The sequence below is a fragment of the Vicugna pacos genome, chromosome 10 (genome assembly GCF_048564905.1).
Source record: "Vicugna pacos chromosome 10, VicPac4, whole genome shotgun sequence".
NCBI classification, from domain to species: Eukaryota; Metazoa; Chordata; class Mammalia; order Artiodactyla; family Camelidae; genus Vicugna; species Vicugna pacos.
Window position 1 is genome coordinate 11,450,111 of NC_132996.1, and position 18,087 is coordinate 11,468,197.

The window sequence follows — 18,087 nt, forward strand, 5'->3', positions numbered from 1 at the left end:
CCCAAGAGCTGTGCCTGAGCACACTTGAATTACCTTGGGACTCAGCCTTGGCTTCTTCAAATCACCAGGGAGCTTTGTAAACTCTCTCTGCTCAGGCCTCATCCCAAACCAATGAAATCAGAGTATCTGGGGGCTGGTCCTTAAGCTTCTCAGGTGATTCTAATGTGAGGCAGGTGAGATATGGTTAGAACCAGAGAGAATCAGGGAGACCTCCTATCAGCTCTCAACCCTACTGACTTGTTTTTGCTCAACCTTTGACAAGCTCCCTAACCTCACTGACCCTTAGTTTCCTTATTTGTAAAGCAGGTTAGTCATCGCAGTTTTTAAATTGTTTGTGAGGATTAAATGAAATAAAATACCTCGGATAGTGCCTCACATTGAAGGCAGTACATAATTGTTAATTGCATGTATACTAATAACATATGCAGGCACCTCCCCTCCCTTGCCAGCCCCCACCCCCCACCCCGTCTATGCAGCCCCTGAGGCTGACCCAGAGCCTTGCTAGGAGTCATAAATAGACTCGAGAATTAGCAAGATAATCACATTGTAAAAGTCTCATTTAAATTGTTATCTCCTTTTAAACTATCTGTGTCCCACTACCCACCCCATGGTGACAAACAACCTACAGCTGAGTGTGAGCCACAACGCAAACAAAAGTGACGTTTACCTGTAACTTTGCTCCGTGTTTGCTCATACACCAGCTGGTTAGCCATATAACTTTGGGCCTAATTTCCATGATTTTCATTATAGCCCCTATGCCTTGGGAATCACAAGATTAAAAGGCTGATATTTAGCTTTCTAAATGCAAGTGACTACAAGGGCGGTATTACTAAAGCTGGACAATCTATTGGCCACCCCAGGTGGGAGCACAGCTCTCAACAAAAAGAGGGTGCTCGGGAAATATTTGTTGAGTGATTTAATAAAAGAAGAAGAAATCTGATAGGGTTAGGGGCCGCTTACTTTTCTTAAAATGCTAGTGTCCGATCCTCATCTGATGCATGCCCAGACTAAACTTCCTTCTCCAACTTGCCTGGACTTCTTACACAAAGTTAGTTTCTTCCTCCTATCCTCAATCTCTGGGCTCTCCTGAACCTTTCACCTTATTAGAGACCCTGTGGGGACTGAAAAAAAAAAAAAAAAAAGCTCCTTTGCTGTGTTCTAATCATTTTTCTTCCCAGTCCTCACCACCAGGGCACAACAGCCCAGGAGGGGTCACGCCACAGCCCTACCAGCACCCACCCCCTGCCCCATGCCTGACTGGCACCTTCCTTCCTCCCTCCCTTTGGAGTTGCTTTCAACCATCAGAAATAATATATTTAATGAATTTTTGACCCATTTTAAACCATTTCCCTCTTCATCAAAGTCAGACATATCCATCATAGTAAACATAGAAAGTAAGAAAAATGAGAAGAAGTTGAAAAGATTATTGCTCTGCTGCTTGAAATACTACCAGGAAGAGAAAACCATTATCAACATTTTGTCCCCAGGACCTCTGTTAAAGAATAAATAAATAAAAATAAATAAACCTAATTACATCCCCACCAAACTAAAAATAAATAACGAAAACGTTTTGGCTTACTTCCCTTTTGGTCTTTCCTCTATATTTGTATTTGCTTACCAAGTCTTTCCCATGTCATTAAAACTTTCTTAAATGTCATTTAATGGCTGCAGAATGGTCCAGTAAAAGGATATGCCAAAATTTACTTAACTATTTCTCTACAGATAGACATTTAGCTGATCATGATAAGTTTCTTGAAGCAGCAAAACACAGGCTTCTGATACTGAGAAGCGAGGTGGCAGAAGCTGTAATAGTAGCTAATGAAGATTTTCCTTGCCCCAATGCCATACTTGAACAGATACCTTGCTAAATTTTTCTGGTAATTCATAAGATTGTTTTCTTTTCTTCTTTTTATACATCTTTAATTTTTAAAAGTTTATATGACCTTTATGGTAATTACTATAGCATTAAGTATTATAATGTTATTATGTATTATGAGGTAAAGTGGAATCTAACTCTCCTGTAATTATACCTATGATTGCTTTCAATTTCATACCTGAAAGTCACAGAGGCTCCTGACATTTATTACAACCACATTTCAACTGTGTAAATGTTACAGAAGCTTCTTAAATTGTGAGATCTTCTCTCCCTTCAATGAATCTTTTAAAACCCAACTGGTGTTCTATCTCCTTGGTAAAGCTCTCCCTAATTGCTCCTAGTTAATCAATCAGTCTTTATGGATTTTCCGTCTCTGAAACTTTTATCAGTACCTGCAGGTATATTTCTGAAATTCTTTACCACTTAGAATTTCATCAGGTATAATCTACTCTACTACTGAAATGACTCCTCTTGTTTGTCTTTTTTTCTTCCAAACTCATTGTAAGCCTCTTGAGAAAAACGTGTGGTTAAGAGCTCAGGTTCTGAAGTCCACCAAGCTGAGGTTCCACTATTACTAATGCTTGACCTGGTTAAGTTCTTTACTCCTCTTTACCTCAGTCACCTGTTAAATGGACACTGAAATACTGTATTCCACCGATTATGGGATGCACATTTTTCACAATTTAACACCTCTGATGTCAGGATATATCTTTCAATCAGTGGCATGTCAAAATTTAATTGGCAGCAGGTTTTTTTCTTGTTTTAGTAACAGATAAAATAATGATTGACATTATAATCAATGGTATCAGATTCAATAAAATCTGAATTGCAGGGTTATTGTAGGAATAAATGAGTTTTTAAAATGGTTTTGAGAATATAAAGCAAAGCACCTGTCACAAGGTTAAGGTTCAGTAAGTGTTAGCTGTTTCTATGCCTTACTACACTTTAAGATCCCTGGTGGAGATGAAGAAAGTCCACAGACACTCGGCCACTGGATGAATGGTGATTTCTTGCTGGGGTAGGGGGTAGAACACACTGACATTAAAATGAGCTCTCCAAGATCCTTCAGAGATCAGAACAGAGTTGAGTCTGGAGTAGTCATCAGGAAGGAGCAGGCGTCTGGGGTAAGTTACCTGGCTTTGTGACGGGCACTTGGAGTCCCTTCCCTCTGTCCACCTCCTCCACACCCTGGGCTGAGATGGAGTAGGGGCGCTTGGCCTTGTTCATAAACACGATCAGGATGGAGTCGCCAACCTCGGCGTGAATCATTGGGCCTGAAGGCAAAACACAAGCCTGTGTGCATTATAGTTGGTCTTTTCAATACTGGTGTTAACGTCCACGTAGGGAATGTTTGGCGAAATAAAATAAAGGTTAGCTTCTTTGTTAATGTACATCCTTTAAAGGGCAGTTCTGTGTAGCATTCAATTCCATGTCTTGTTTGGCAATTGGACCAATCTGAGTTCAAATCCTGCCTCCTTCACTTATTAGAAAGGGCGTGAGTAAGTCAGGTAATCTACCTAAGTCTCAATTGCCTCAGCTGCAAAATAGGTTTAATGACACCTTTCTCATAATGTTACAGTGAGGACTAAATAAAATAATATAGTAAAGTGCTCATGTCAGTGTATTAAAACACAGTAAATGCTTAAATTTTTACTACCTACTCTCCAGGAAAAGTCACATCCACATGATATGGTAACTTTGTTATAATCCCCCTGTGTATAACCTTTGGTACATCTAAAATTGCTCCTTATCTGGTAGATGGATATAATAATAACGAGGATCCAATGAAATAATGTGTCTGAAAGGGATTTCTAAGATAAGACCAAAATTAAAACATGTATGTATTGATTTATGATCAATATGATGATTTCATTAATGATGTCCAATGTCCAATGCTGTTTCTCCGTATTTGAATTCCTTCATGAGACGTGTTCTCTTCCCCTCCTCACATGTGCACATTTCTGTTAGAAACAGCCCATCTGAGTGCCATGGGAAATCGACCCACATGTCACTGGAGAGGCCTGTACCGGCATTACTGTGGGATGCCCTCACCCACGACAGGTGCCTCTTGGTGCCCAGAATGTGGCACCAACACAGTTTGCCCCACACTGTCATCTTCCTGAGGCACCACCTGAGGAAGGTGGAAACAGACTGTCATTTGGCAGCACCTCAGACCTGACCCGAATGTTCACAGGATGGATTTGCATTCTATGTTCATAGGGAGATACACTTGCCGTCACAGGTCTGACCACACCTGTCCATTCTTCACTGATTCAAACCATGGTTTTAATTGCTTTTCTGAAAAACACAGTTGGCCCTCTGTATCTGGGCTCTGTATCTGCAGATACGAAGGGCCAACAGGACTGCCCCATGTAACATAAGGGACTTGAGCATCAGAGTATCTTGGTACCCATTCGATCCTGGAACCATTCCCTTTCAGATACCAAGGGAAAACTACACAAGTAAAGGCCTAAATAAGTCTAAAATTTGTTGGACAATTCTTATCTTTGGAAGAAAACCTTTAGTATGAATCAGGAAGTGTCTGAAAATCACACTTAAAAAAATTTTTTTTGATGGCGGTACTGGGGATTGAACCCAGGACCTCGCGCATGCTAAGCACACACTCTACCACTGAGCAATACCCTCACCTCCCAGCACTCTTTTTTTTTTTTAATGATAAAACTAGAAAGGAAAAAATCTAGGCATATTTTCAAATAGTAATTTTGGGCAGTTACAGATTAAGGGCATGTGGCTGCATCTATTAAAATCACTATTTATATATTCATTACCACTTACGTTGCACATGCCTTGCTGTACTGGTGAGAAGGGGTGAATGCCTTCTGATTTACTACCTGGTGGGTCACAGGAAGCAGTCTTGACCAGAGGTGTGCCTGCCCTGTGCGCTTTGCAGCTCCAGGAGCGCAGGCCTCTCCCTGAGCTGCAGAAAACGAGTGGATGGGCTTCCGGCTCCCCTGGCTGCAGTGCTGCCGGGCTTGCCTCTGATGAAGCCACTGGTCTGTGTCAGATGTACTGAGCAAACCAACTGGGGGCCTTTGAGGGGCAGCCCAGCCCCCTCTGCAGGACAAGCACCCTTTTTTCAGCGGTTTGCTACACACACGGTGCAAAAGAAAGAATGTGCCCACAAGAGATGACTCACTTGGTAGGGGCTGATGTTAACAGATGGTGAAAGTGTAGGCAAAGGTGGATGGGTCTTCTAATAATTTATGAAGCTAGCAGTCGTGGTGCCTTATTTTAATAATAAGAAACACCTGTTAAAGCCTTACTATTTATATAAGTTACCTTGTACATTTAAAAATGGAAACGAATTTCAAACAATCATCTAGATTAGCCCTCTGCTTTAAGATCTCCTCTTCATCATGGGGCCAGGTTTGGTGATGCTCAGGTAAAGAAAAGTGGGGAAGGTTAGCAGGAAGAGCTTATCTGGTTGCCAGGTCAGGCGGCCCAGGGCATCAGACAGGTGGAGTCAGTTCTCAGAAGGCTGGAAGTTAGGGCCCCTGGAACTGAAACCAGCCCTTTCACCTAAGCACCCCTCCCGCATAAGGGGTTCCTCTTTGGTCAGGATTATTTTCCTGGTGTGCTGTTAAGGCACTGGCCTGGAAGACTGAGGACCGTGGAGGAGTTACGCAAACACTCTGCCTGCTGTTCTGAGGCATCAACTTGTTTCAGATGAAATCATCTCCTGGCTCAGCGGAGAGGTGGCAAAGGAACTTCAGGGCAATAGATACTGGTTATGCTGCCCTGATGATAGGGATGTCTGTTTGCAAGTTGTCTGGCTGACTGACTACAGCTACTGTTTGTATGAGCTGAGCACACAGAGAGCTCCCTGATAACCAGAAAGCAGGAAGTTGTCGCACTTCGATGAATGCAGTCAGGCTACTCTGTTTCTTCTATCCCCTCTGGGGCAAAAATCTAACTGGACCTGTGTGCGCGCGTGTGGGGGCTGGCGGTGAGCGGCGGCGATCTGCGCCATACCAAGGAGTGCCAAGTGCTCCTCTCTCGGCGGTCGGGCTTTGATCTCCACAAATTCTCCGTTGGTGTATTCCCTGTAAACCACCTTCTTGTATTGAGAGCCGATCCATTTCTCAGTGTGGTTCATAAAGATATCTCCGTGCCTGCAAATTGGAAGCAACAGGAATGAAAATTGTTGCAGGGTAGAACTTTGCTTCTCTGTGATTCAGGGGATGCACCCGCGCAGTGCTTCCCAAAGCTGGCAGCGATCAGGATCTCCCTGGGGAGCTGGCCTTTTGCACCAGGCTCTCTGGGAGAGGGGCCAGGAATCTGCGTTTGAAAGCACCTCAGGGGACTCAGATGTGGGCAGGCTAGCACTGGCCTAAGGCCCACTCTTGGGGACCACTGCTCTGAAGCCCTTCTGGGTGATGAATAGGGCCAGCCTTAGTTAGAGACTCCTAAGGGCCCTTTGAAGTTGCACTTCTCTTCTTGGGACTAACTAACCACACGCATGCTTGTACACACACACACACACACACACACACACTCTACCATCCTGCATCCCTCCAGATTTCACATGTATCATTCTGCACCACCTCATGATTTTCTGCTTTAAAGAGAGTCTGTGGGCTGTGTATTGTGCATATGCCCAACTAAAAATATAGATACAGTTGATTCTTGTTATTCACAGTAGTTACGTGCTAGAAAGTAACCCTAAACACTGAATCAACATATACGAGCCATTGTTCCCAGGGGAAATACGAGGTTAGGTTCCTTTGAGTCTCTGGTTACAACATTTCCATGAACAGATCAATATATAACCTTGTTTTATGTGTGTTTCTGTTCAAAGACATCTAATGTAATATATATTTCTGATTCATAAACACTGAACTCATGGCCAGTAATACTATAACTTGTGCCTGAATGAAGCTTATCTAACACCTGTGTTTCCCCCATAAGGCACATCACAGTCTCCCTGTGCTTAGGAACACTGGACAGCACTTCAGCACTATTGTTGGGGGGTCATTTAAAGCAGCTAAATCACCAACAAAAAGCACAAAACTGAGGTGGGGGGGGAGTGGCGCTAATAGACCACAAAAAGGACACTTGTTTCAGCTCTCAGACTGAAACAAGAAGGCAGACAGATGCCTCGTTTGTTTGACCTCAGCAGGTGACACAACTTTTCACTGCTTTATTCAAATCTGCAAATGGCCCAAAGAACTGATTTGGGGAGTTACAGATAAATTTCAGTGAGTAGGCAAATTCACAAATAGGGAATCTGCACATAATGAGGATCAACTGTATATTTAATCAAGCACCAAGCTAGATCATCACAAAAGATAGAAAAAAATCTATCAATTTCATCTCCAAAATACAGTGTCTCTCACGTCCTTCTGTTCCCCACCATCAAACTGCCTACACTCTAACCTAAGCCACCTACATCACTTACCTGCATGAACCGGAATTGTTTATCACTTTCCCTGCTACTGATGCCCCTCGCTTCCCTCTGTTCTTTACACTGCAGACAGAGGGATCCTAAACTACACATTTGAGCAGGCGGTCCTTGTGGAGAAGCTTTTTATGGCTTCCCTCTGGCAAACACCCCAACTGAGCCCTCACATCCCTTCCCTATCTGCCTCTGCCAATAGGGACTTGTAAAATCCCTAGCAAAATGTCTGGCTCATGAGGGTCCTCAAGAGATGACAATTCTTATCTTGAATTCCAGATTAGTTAAATTACATGCCTATCAGCCCACAAGCTCAGGAATACAACTTTGTCTACAGCAACCTACTCTCTGGTTTCAGATTCCCTCCCACTGTGCAAACTCTGGCATTGTGCTGATGGTCCCATATGTTACCTTTCTGGGATCCTGAGGCCTCCCCACTGCGCTTGCTCTTAGGAAGCCCTGGGAAAAGACTTCCAGGTGCCAAGGTGAGGCAGAGAGTCTGTGCCGACCAGGACAATGAATGTCTCAGGGAAAACCCATACTGAGGGGTGGTTTGAAAACCAGAGGTGTCCTATGATACGGCCTTGTGTCAAAGGGTAGAGGCATAGCAACTGAGGTGCAGATGGGACGTTTGTTCCTGGGCTGTTATCTACAGAGAGCCCACAGACGTGCCACTGGGAGAACTTGCACTTCATTTCTGTGCTGCATTTTTATCTACAGGTCAGTTGTATTTTTAATAGGTGAACATGCTCTCATTTCATTTCGCTTTTGTTTATATATGGGCAAAATCCAGTGTGGCAGGGTCAGCGCGCAGACACACCCAGCACCGTCTGCCTATTTATGTCACTGGGGAGACAACCCCAGAAGACCACAGCTGGAACTTCCTGCCAGCCCAGAGGGACGGGGCTGAAAACAGAAACTACACTAGGTTTCTAGAAAATAATGAAAGCTAGATTTCTTACACACTGGTGGGCTAAGATTGGACATGAGAAAAAAATCATTATACAATTATTTCTTCAGTGATGACAGCTTTTTAATGAAATAATCACTTTAGAAAAGGTCAAATTAGTATTCATCTCATTTTCAACTGCAGCGTCAGTCTTTAGCTTGTGTCGGCAGCACTGTAATTGGCGGATTTAGCAGGAGAGGGCTGTCTGGTTTAACAAACGGGCTGATGAATCACTGAATGAATTTTAAATCGTCCTGTCCTTGAGGCAAATCTTTTTAAAATGAAGAATCGAGGGGGAGGCGGGTGGGAAGGGACAGACTGAGAGTTCAAAATTTGTAGATACTGACAGGCCTATGCAGAATAGATAAACAAGATTATACGGTATAGCACAGGGAAATATACACAAGATCTTGTGGTAGCTCACAGAGAAAAAAATGTGACAATGAATGTATGTATGTTCATGTATAACTGAAAATTTGTGCTCTACACTGGAAATTGACAACATTGTAAAATGACTATAATTCAATAAAAAATGTTAAAAAAAATAAAATAAAATGAAGAATCGTTTTGTTTCTTCACTTGTCCATAAGGTGGCACTGTTATACTCAATGTTCCATGAACCTGAATCCTCAAAACAGAGGCCAAGTAACAAGAGAGACAATGCAGGCTGACATCAGGAACAGCCAGGTGCACAGCATGGCGGGCACAGACACAGAGGATTAACATGGTGCTGGGAAGGGAGGGCGAGGGGAGTGCGGTAATAAAGAACAAAGAGGAACAAGGGCGTGAAAGTCAACGTGATGTGGTGGTGAGAACATGGATGTGTCCTTCAAAATGTTCTACATTCAACTCTAACTCTGCCCGTGACTAGCTGGATGACTTCACTCTGAGCCGTCTCCTCATCTGTGTACGGGGCAGTGACACCCAAGCAGAGGGTGTTAACTGTAGGTCTGCACCTGAGATGCTCCTATTCCTTTCTTCCTTGGCTACACCCCAGTGCGCCCTGGTGGACTTCGGGCAGGTAGGGGACCAGTGCTTACAAGCCTGCAGGGGGCTTGAGCTCCGCTGATTCTCTGGTGCTTAGCCCTGGCTGACAGCACATTTACAGGAAAGTCAATCTTGAGGACTTTCTGGGTACCTGGCCTACCAAAGAGACCCGCTTTGCCTGTCCCAACTCAGGGTCTCTGCCAATGCCTCCTACTCGCTCCTTGGTTGTCCCTCACTGGGGGAGGCTCAGCCAGTGGTTCCTCCTCAGTCCCCCTTCCCCGTGGCCCTCAATCTACAGCAGCCCATACTCTTACCCCATCTCTGCCTGCTTCCGCACCATTTTTTTCTTCCTAGGATCACTGTGGATTGGGCCTCTTTCCTGAAACCCTTTCACTCCAGGCGCACAATCAAAGCCACGTCTATTGGAACCAGCCAGCAGAGGTGGACTGAGCCCGCCGGGGGAGTGCCCTCAAAATGACTTCAGACCCCTTCCCTGGATGCAGATGGCCGCTCCCTAAGCTTTTGTGCTTGTGAGCAAAATCTCTGCCTGCCAGAACTGGGCAGACAAAACCAGGGCATTTTTTTTAGGTTTCCACGTTTGACAAACGTCCATGGAGCGTGTGCGACCCCACCCAAGAGACTCGGCGGCTTCGCCTGTGGTACCTTTCCCCTCCTGCGTCCAACGGCTGCTTTTCGAACTCCCAGTTTTTGTTAGGGGCATAATCCCATTCTACCTCTTCAGCGGCGATGTAAAAGGTTCTTATCATCCCATACGGCTGCTCAGAAGGGTCCTTGTTGCCACAGCTGCTGACCTCGTATATCTGACTCATGCCTCTCTCGAAGTGGTGCAGGGTGGAGCAGAGCACCCTGAAGATACCTGGAAGAGACATGGCTTGGCACTGGGTGCGGTGCTCAACCCATAGTTTGGGTTTCAGTTTGCTAGCAAATCTACATTATTTTGTTCAGAATAAATAACCATAACCAGAAAGGTGGGTTCCTAAAACATCAACTGTATATAGGATTTAAGAATCAGACCCTGAGGGGAATAAATCACTTTGAATGTATTTACTTATGGGGAAAAATGCCATCTGAAATTCATTTGTAATGGAAAAATAAAATTGGCAAATTTGTCGCCAAGAATGATTTCTCTGGGTCCTCCCTACCATTCACACCTGTTGGAAGACAGTCACTACTGGAAATCACCGATGGGCAAGATTATCTTCACCCAGCCCAATTTAAAAGGAACTCATTACCTGTAAGATTAATATTCTAGACAAAGTTCAAATTAGGCTACATTTCTGAAGTCATGTCTTTTGCCCTAAAGGATTTCCTAAGATTTACAGAGCAATGCACAAGTAAGGTATCATGATTAAAGTCAGAGGTATTTCCTCATTAAGCCCTTGAGCAGAGGCGGTCTTGTTTCCAGTGGTAGGTCTACATTGCGCCAGATGAAAAGAAGAAAGAGATACCAGCAGTCACGTCTGACTGAGAACTATGTAATTTTTAAGCTGAATTTTCTAGACCCCTTGGCATCAGGTATACATATCTTAATTGAACTCCCTATAAAATCATATAAAACCAAATTATTGGACGATATTAACTCTCAGAGAAATTACTGGATCAATAAATCTTCCCTTCCTCTAGGAGATTCTGTTCTCAGAGGCGCATGATCAGTGTGGCTCTCATTAACTCTCTACGATGCACAGAGGTAGCTTTTATCATGCTACACACATCTAAATATTGCCAAGTTACCCCTTCAGGATAAGCCCAAACCGCCAGTTCATGGGGTACCCTAGCACCCCCAGGTACTGATGATGACCTCCATGAGGAAAAGTCTCTGTCAAACCACAGAGAAGACAAATGTGGAAAGACCTTCCTCTGCCTAGGTTGTTCTCCAGGCTGCCTATCGCTTCTGTGCTCATCATGTTCTTCAACAGACAAGGAGTTAAGTTCTCTAAGAACAAAGGACGCCTAATGTCTTGATTGTGGTGATGTTTTCACAGATGCATACTTATCTCCAAACTCATCAATTTGCACGTATCAAATACATAGCTTTTTGTGTATCAGTCATACATCAAAAAGTGGTTTAAAAAAAAAAAAGAACAAAAATAAAATGTTTTGAGTTACAACAGGTTACTCTCCCCAAGCTTCGGGCATTTCTTTTGGCTTAGTGATATGGGACAGGAATTGGTGAAAAGACTAAGCTTTTAAGCAGTCACAGATTTATACTCACCACCGAACATCAACTGGAAAACACTGTCATGAAGCTCTTTAGAAGACTATAGGGCATGCGAGTCATATTCAAAGCACTTTGAATGCCTGTTTCTATGGATTAAAACAATTTGGTGGGTTCCCTCCTTTACCCTCTTGGGTCTTGGAGAGTGCTTTTGAAAAAGGTCACTGTTCCCAAGGCATCCCTTAGGATGATTCATAATTGGTCAATTACATTGACCAATTGATCAACATAGAAAAGTTGAATACTAGAAGTTTACAAGGATTATGGGGCTCCTTGTCTCAGGCTGTTCTTGGACAAAGGTTTTGAAGCCCAAACCTCAAATTCTTAACCAGTGACACTGAGAAGTATCTCAACTGCAGTTCTACTGGGAAGCAAGGAAGGAAAACCCATTCACAAAAGAGACAGAGCCGGCAAGTGTTCATCTTGGGTAGCATACTGATTTCTTTTTAAGACTAATGAAAAGTTGGGTTGGAGAAACATGTTGAACACCCATACACAGCATTTGCTATCCTTATTTTTCATAAGACAGTTAGCACATCCTTCCATATGTTGCTGTATATCTTTTATAAAAATGCCCCAGTCTTATCTAATTAGCTTGGGAATCTCTCAGGCAAGACAGGTACTGGAACTTCAATAAGCTCTCCATGGACTTAAGACCCAAAACAGCTTTCCCCATGGGTACCCAAGAGAGGGACAATAGCGAAGTCCCCAAATAACTCATCAAGGGACCACCATCAGTCTCTAGAGAAGGAGGGCGAGTTCACATCCATAACCCAGAAGCAGCCACTGTCCATGTCTGTAGATGCTTCAGAGCAGCAATTAAAATGATGTTTGCGCTTACAGAGAACAACATAACAATATCTTCTTTCTTGGGGTGGAATTGTTCATGGATATAAATCAAGAGCACTCTCCCAGGATTTGGAGGCAAGGTCATCTAGAGGACTCCCATTTCTGCCTGGCGAGTGTTATTTCAGATGCTTCTCCTCTGTCCTTTACGCTATGTGTTGCGAGTAAAATAGTTAGGATTCTCTGATTACAATCAAGACTGTGTATCTTCCTACACACCCTGAAGTGCCAAAATTTAACCCATTTCTTCTGAGGAAGGCCCCTAAGAGTACACGCCTGAAGAGAGGAATTTGGTCAGCCAAGCTGAGCCCGCCAGGTTTACCTGCGCTGCCCGGCTGCATGAATGCTGTCGTGGAGACGTGGGGAAACAGGGCCAGGGAGTCGCGGTGAGTCCCTCGCAGGTGGATGGTGTTCCCTTGAAAATAAACTCCATGCATGTCAGTGTCAGTGCCCATTCCAATCAGATGCCAGGAAACTCTATCTTTTTTGCACATGGTTAGGCCTGGCTGATTGCCATACATATAGCCATTAATAGCTAAATGGAAGAAAAAAGATAGTCAGGGCCCGCTGCAATTCTGCAGACCTACTGGAAACACATCACCTTAGTGAAAGCTTATCAGTGTGTTTGGGAGCAGTGGTGTTCACATTCAAACCATTTACAGAAAATCCTTATTCTCAGAGAATAAATAGTACTGGGGAAAAGTCACATGGTGAATCAGATTAAGATGGAGACTAAAATGAACAATGAATAATGAAAATTCACTAAAACTGAGAAAGTGTTCTATTTAACAATGTACACACAGGGCCTGAATTCTAAGAATCAATAAAGAATAAAGCAGGCTGTTTTCCAGCATAATTTTTTTCTAACAAAATTGATTATTGGTGTAATATGATACCCTTCATTTCACATTTTAGTTTTATAGATTATAAAGAACATCATCTTTGTAAAAATATTTACGGGCCTCACCGATTTCCCCAAAGTCTTCTCTAAAAGTCTTGATATGAAAATCATTTTCTTTTAACGTTCTTATCCTGTCAGCTCCCTTGTTAAGTGTCTCTTCCTCAGTTATTAGTTCATTTTCAAACTTTAATTTCATTAATTAATTTTAAATTTTAATTTAACTAATTAGTTCATTAGTTAATTTTCTCAGATCCTCATTAGCTTTGCATTTGATTCTGGAAGTTACCATCCCTTTCCTGTTCCGTGGATCCTGCATCATTTGGAAGATTTGCAATTGACTGACATTGTATTTGCATGTCTGGTCAGTAGAGAGGGATTTTTTTTGGTGTGGGGAACGGATGCTAAATTATAAGAGGTTAGTCTTCAAGTAAATAATTTTGCCTTATGGTAACTGTGATTTCCCTACCTCAGTAAAATAACTGAAGGGACTCTGAATAATGATCAGTTAGATATGAAAATCCTCTGTATCTCCAGAAATGCAAATTGTTTTCCTCTTTTACATCAACTTCAATCCATTGCTGGTGGCCACCTGGAGCAGTGCCTTGAGAAGAACTGCGAAACCGCATGCCCCCTCTGTGAGGGATGAATGCCATGACTGAATGGCTCTGAGGGGTGACTACACATAATTATGTCTAATTTTTATGTCCCTTAGAGAAAGATTCTATTTCCACCCCTCCTCCTTCTAATGCTCCTTCATCATACACATGAATGATCTGTTACAATCCCATTGTCAAATAAAATTACTTTTTAATTTCTTTACCCGCTTGGTAATTTTACTCAAATATCTTGTATTATTAGTAGATATTCCAAGAAGCCCTAGGGCTGCTGAGAATATTACATTTTCTGAAACAAAACAAAACCTCTGATAATGCTTTTGCAGATAAATTATTTACATCTTGTCCATTGAATGTTGAAGATGTATCATTGTAAATTGGGGTGCTAATAATTTAGTCCGTGGCTGGCTGATAGAGAATCTGCTGCTGCCTTGGAACACTAGTTTAAGCCTCTCTTTCTGGAAATTCATTCATTCATTTATTCAACAAACACCTTTGAAGATAAACTATACAATAGCTACAACGCAAAGCACTGTGTGCCGAATAGGGCATTTTCTCATCGGTATTGTTCCCATCTTTCTTCTTCTCACTCCATTCAAGTTAAGACTGGAGGCGGAATTTAATGTATAATTAATGTAACATTTAAACCAAAATACACAGTTTTCCTTAAAAATGACACATTCTGTGTATTCAAAATATACAAATGTATTTCAAATTGCCAAACCAGGATGGGACTGGATTTGATACGGCCGATTAGGTTAATGTTTTCTATATACAGGCCTCCTGTATGATAAATTATTTCTTTTACAACTTAGCTTCTCCATGAAGGGAGAGCTAAGTTTTCTAATCTCTAGTTTACCATTTTTATTGGCTACTAGGAAAGTTGGAAACAAATTTTGGATGCAGTTATAACAAAACGTTTGTAGAAGATGATATTGAAAGTGCATTACTCCTTGCTTTCCAACAGTCCAAGAGGGGAATCTGTTGGAACAAAGCATCCAGGACCACAGGAGTCTGAGCCGGTGCTGTGGGTCACTTGGAACCTTGGACTTTAAGGACTTCCTTAGGAAGGAGGAAGATTAGGGGCTATTTTATTAATTTCCCATAATTTTTTTAAAAAAAAAAACATTTTTTTACTGAGTTATAGTCATTTTACAATGTTGTGTCAAATTCCAGTGTAGAGCACAATTTTTCAGTTACACATGAACATACACATGTTGATTGTCACAGTTTTTTTCACTGTGAGCTACCACAAGATCTTGTATATATTTCCCTGTGCTATACTATATAATCTTGTTTATCTATTTTACATATTCCTGTCAGTATCTACAAATTTTGAAATCCCAGTCTATCCCTTCCCACCCCCTGCCCCCTTGGCAACCACAAGTTTGTATTCTATGTCTGTGAGTCTGTTTCTGTTTTGTATTTATGTTCTTGTATTTTTTGTTTTGTTGTTTTTTTTTTTTGTTTTTTTTAGATTCCACATATGAGTGATCTCATATGGTATTTTTCTTTCTCTTTCTGGCTTACTTCACTTAGAATGACATTCTCCAGGGACACCCATGTTGCTGCAAATGGCATTCTGTTGTCATTTTTATGGCTGAATAGTATTCCATTGTATAAATATACCACCTCTTCTTTCTTCAGTCATCTGTCGATGGACATTTAGGCTGTTTCCATGTCTTGGCTATTGTAAATAGTGCTGCTAGAACATTGGGGTGCAGCTGTCTTTCTGAAGTAGGGTTCCTTCTGAATATATGCCCAGAAGTGGGATTCCTGGGTCATATGGTAAATCTACTCCTAGTCTTTTGAGGGATCTCCATACTGTTTTCCACAGTGGCTGCACCAAACTGCATTCCCACCAGCAGTGTAGGAGGGTTCCCTTTTCTCCACACCCTCTCCACCATTTGTTATTTGTGGACTTTTGAATGATGGCCATTCTGACTGGTGTGAGGTGATACCTCATAGTAGTTTTGATTTGCATTTCTCTGATAATTAGTGATATTGAGCATTTTTTCATGTGCCTATTGATCATTTGTATTTCTTGCTTGGAGAATTGCTTGTTTAGGTCTTCTGCCTATTTTTGGATTGGGTTTTTTTTTTCTTATTAAGTCATATGAGCTGCTTATATATTCTGGAGATCAAGCCTTTGTCAGTTTCATTTGCAAAAATTTTCCCCCATTATGTAGGTTTTCGTTTTGTTTTACTTATAGTTTCCTTTGCTGTGCAGAAGCTTGTAAGTTTAATTAGGTCCCGTTTGTTTATTCTTGCTTTTATTTCTATTGCTTGAGCAGACTGTTCTAGGAGAACATTTTTGAGATGTATGTCAGATAATGTTTTGCCTATATTTTCTTCTAAGCGGTTTATTGTATCTTGTCTTATGTTTAAGTCTTTGATCCATTTTGAGTTTATTTTTGTGTATGGTGTAAGGGAGTGTTCTAGCGTCACTGATTTACATGCTGCTGTCCAGTTTTTCCAACACCATTTGCTGAAGAGACTGTCTTTATTCCATTATATATTCTTGCCTCCTTTGTTGAAGATTGGTTGACTATCCCACAATATTTTAAAGGCCTCAAAAAAAACAACCACACAGATGTTATGCTTGGTCCTAAGAAGACAAGCAGTTCAGCACCTGTTATCTTGCTTTAGGCACTGAAAAACATTTATTGACATATAGTTGATTTATAATATTATATCAGTTTTAGGTGTACAACATAGTGATTCAGTATTTTTATAGATTATACTTCATTTAAAGTTATTACTAAATAATGGCTATATTTCCTTGTGTTGTACAATATACCCTTGTTGCTTATTTACTTTATACATAGTAGTTTATTTCTCTTAATCTCATACTCCTATCTTTCCCCTTTGATGATTAGAGATGTTGAACATTTTTTTCAGGTACCTGTTAGACACTTGTATATCTTCTTTGGAAAATGTCTATTCAGGTCTTCTATCATTTTTAAATCAGATTGTTTTTCTGGTACTGAGTTGTATAAGCTGTTTATATATTTGGGATATTAACTCCTTACCCATCATATCATTTGCAAATATTTGCTCCCATTGACTGGGTAGTCTTTTCATTTTGCTGATGGTTTCCTTTGCTGTACAAAAGGTCCCATTTGTTTATTTTTGCTTTTATTTCTTTTGTCTTAGGAGACAGGTTCAAAAAAAAACTATTGCTACGATCTATGTCAAAGAATGCTCTGGCTATGTTTTTTTTTTCCCTAGGAGTTTTATGGTTTCAGGTCTCACATTTAAGTCTTTAGTCCAGTATGAGTTTATTTTTGTATATGGTGTGAGAGAATGTTCTAATTTCATCTTTGTACAAGTAGCTGTCCAGTTTTCCCAGCACCACTTATTGAAGAGACTGTCTCTTCTCCATTGTGTATTCTTGCCTCCTCTGTAGTAGATTGATTGACCATAAGTGTGTAGGTTTATTCCTGGGCTCTCTACTCTGTTCCATTGATCTGTGTGTCTGTTTTTGTGCCAGCATCGTACTATTTTGATTACTGCAGCTTTGCAGCATAGTCTGAAGTCTGGGAGGGTTATACCTCCAGTATTCTCCTTTTTCTCCTCAAGACTGCTTTGGCAATTTGGGGTCTTTTATGATTCCATATGAATTTTAGGATTTTTGTTCCAGTTCCATGAAAAATGTCATGGGTATTTTGATAGGGGTTGCATTAAATTTGTAGATTGCTTTGGGTAGTATGGCCATTTTAACAATACTAATTCATCCAATCCAAGAGGATGAGATAGCTTTCCATATTTTTGTATCATCTTCATTTTCCTTCATCAATGTTTTACAGTTTTCAGAGGACAGGTCTTTCACCTCCTTGCTTAAGTTTATTCCTAGGTATTTTATTCTTTTTGATGCACTTTTAACAGTATGGTGTTCTCGCTTTCTCTTTCTGATAGTTCCTTATTAATGTATAGAAAAACAACAAATTTCTGTATAGTAATCTTGTATCCTGCAACTTCACTGAATTCATTTATTAGTTCTAACAGGTTTTTTTTTTGTTTTTGTTTTGGTGAGACTTTAGGGGTTTTTGTATATAGTATCATGTCATCTGCAAATAGTGACAATATTACTTCTTCCTTTCCAACTTGATGCATTTTATTTCTTTTCCTTGTCTGATTGCTGTGGTTAGGGCTTCCAATACTATGTTACATAGAAGTGGCAAGAGTGGGCATCCTTGTCTTGTTCCTAATTTTAGAGGAAAGGCTTTCAGCTTTTCACCATAGAGTATTATATTAACTGT

At 41.3% G+C, this 18,087-nt stretch overlaps 1 protein-coding gene and 1 long non-coding RNA gene across 9 annotated transcripts in view; both read right to left on the minus strand.

The window, feature by feature from the left end:
* Positions 1-18,087, minus strand: part of HEPHL1 (hephaestin like 1) — a 76,972-nt gene that overhangs the window by 11,547 nt on the left and 47,338 nt on the right. For 7 of the 8 annotated variants that reach the window (XR_012076423.1, XR_012076421.1, XR_012076422.1 and 4 more), the window contains 4 exons: positions 12,633-12,845; positions 9,892-10,105; positions 5,870-6,009; positions 3,010-3,150 (listed from right to left, as the gene is read on the minus strand). Coding sequence is in view for 5 of the 8 variants with exons in the window: in XM_006206729.4 (XP_006206791.2) it covers positions 3,010-3,150; positions 5,870-6,009; positions 9,892-10,105; positions 12,633-12,845 (708 nt within the window). In the remaining 3 variants the exon portion in view is untranslated. The remainder of the gene's footprint in view (positions 1-3,009; positions 3,151-5,869; positions 6,010-9,891; positions 10,106-12,632; positions 12,846-18,087) is intronic. The other variant, XM_072968961.1, reaches the window with a different exon arrangement.
* On the minus strand, positions 33-1,118 carry LOC140698643 (uncharacterized). Its single transcript, XR_012076424.1, has 2 exons — positions 961-1,118; positions 33-159 (listed from the first exon to the last, which is right to left on the minus strand). It is a non-coding gene; the product is annotated as an uncharacterized lncRNA (long non-coding RNA).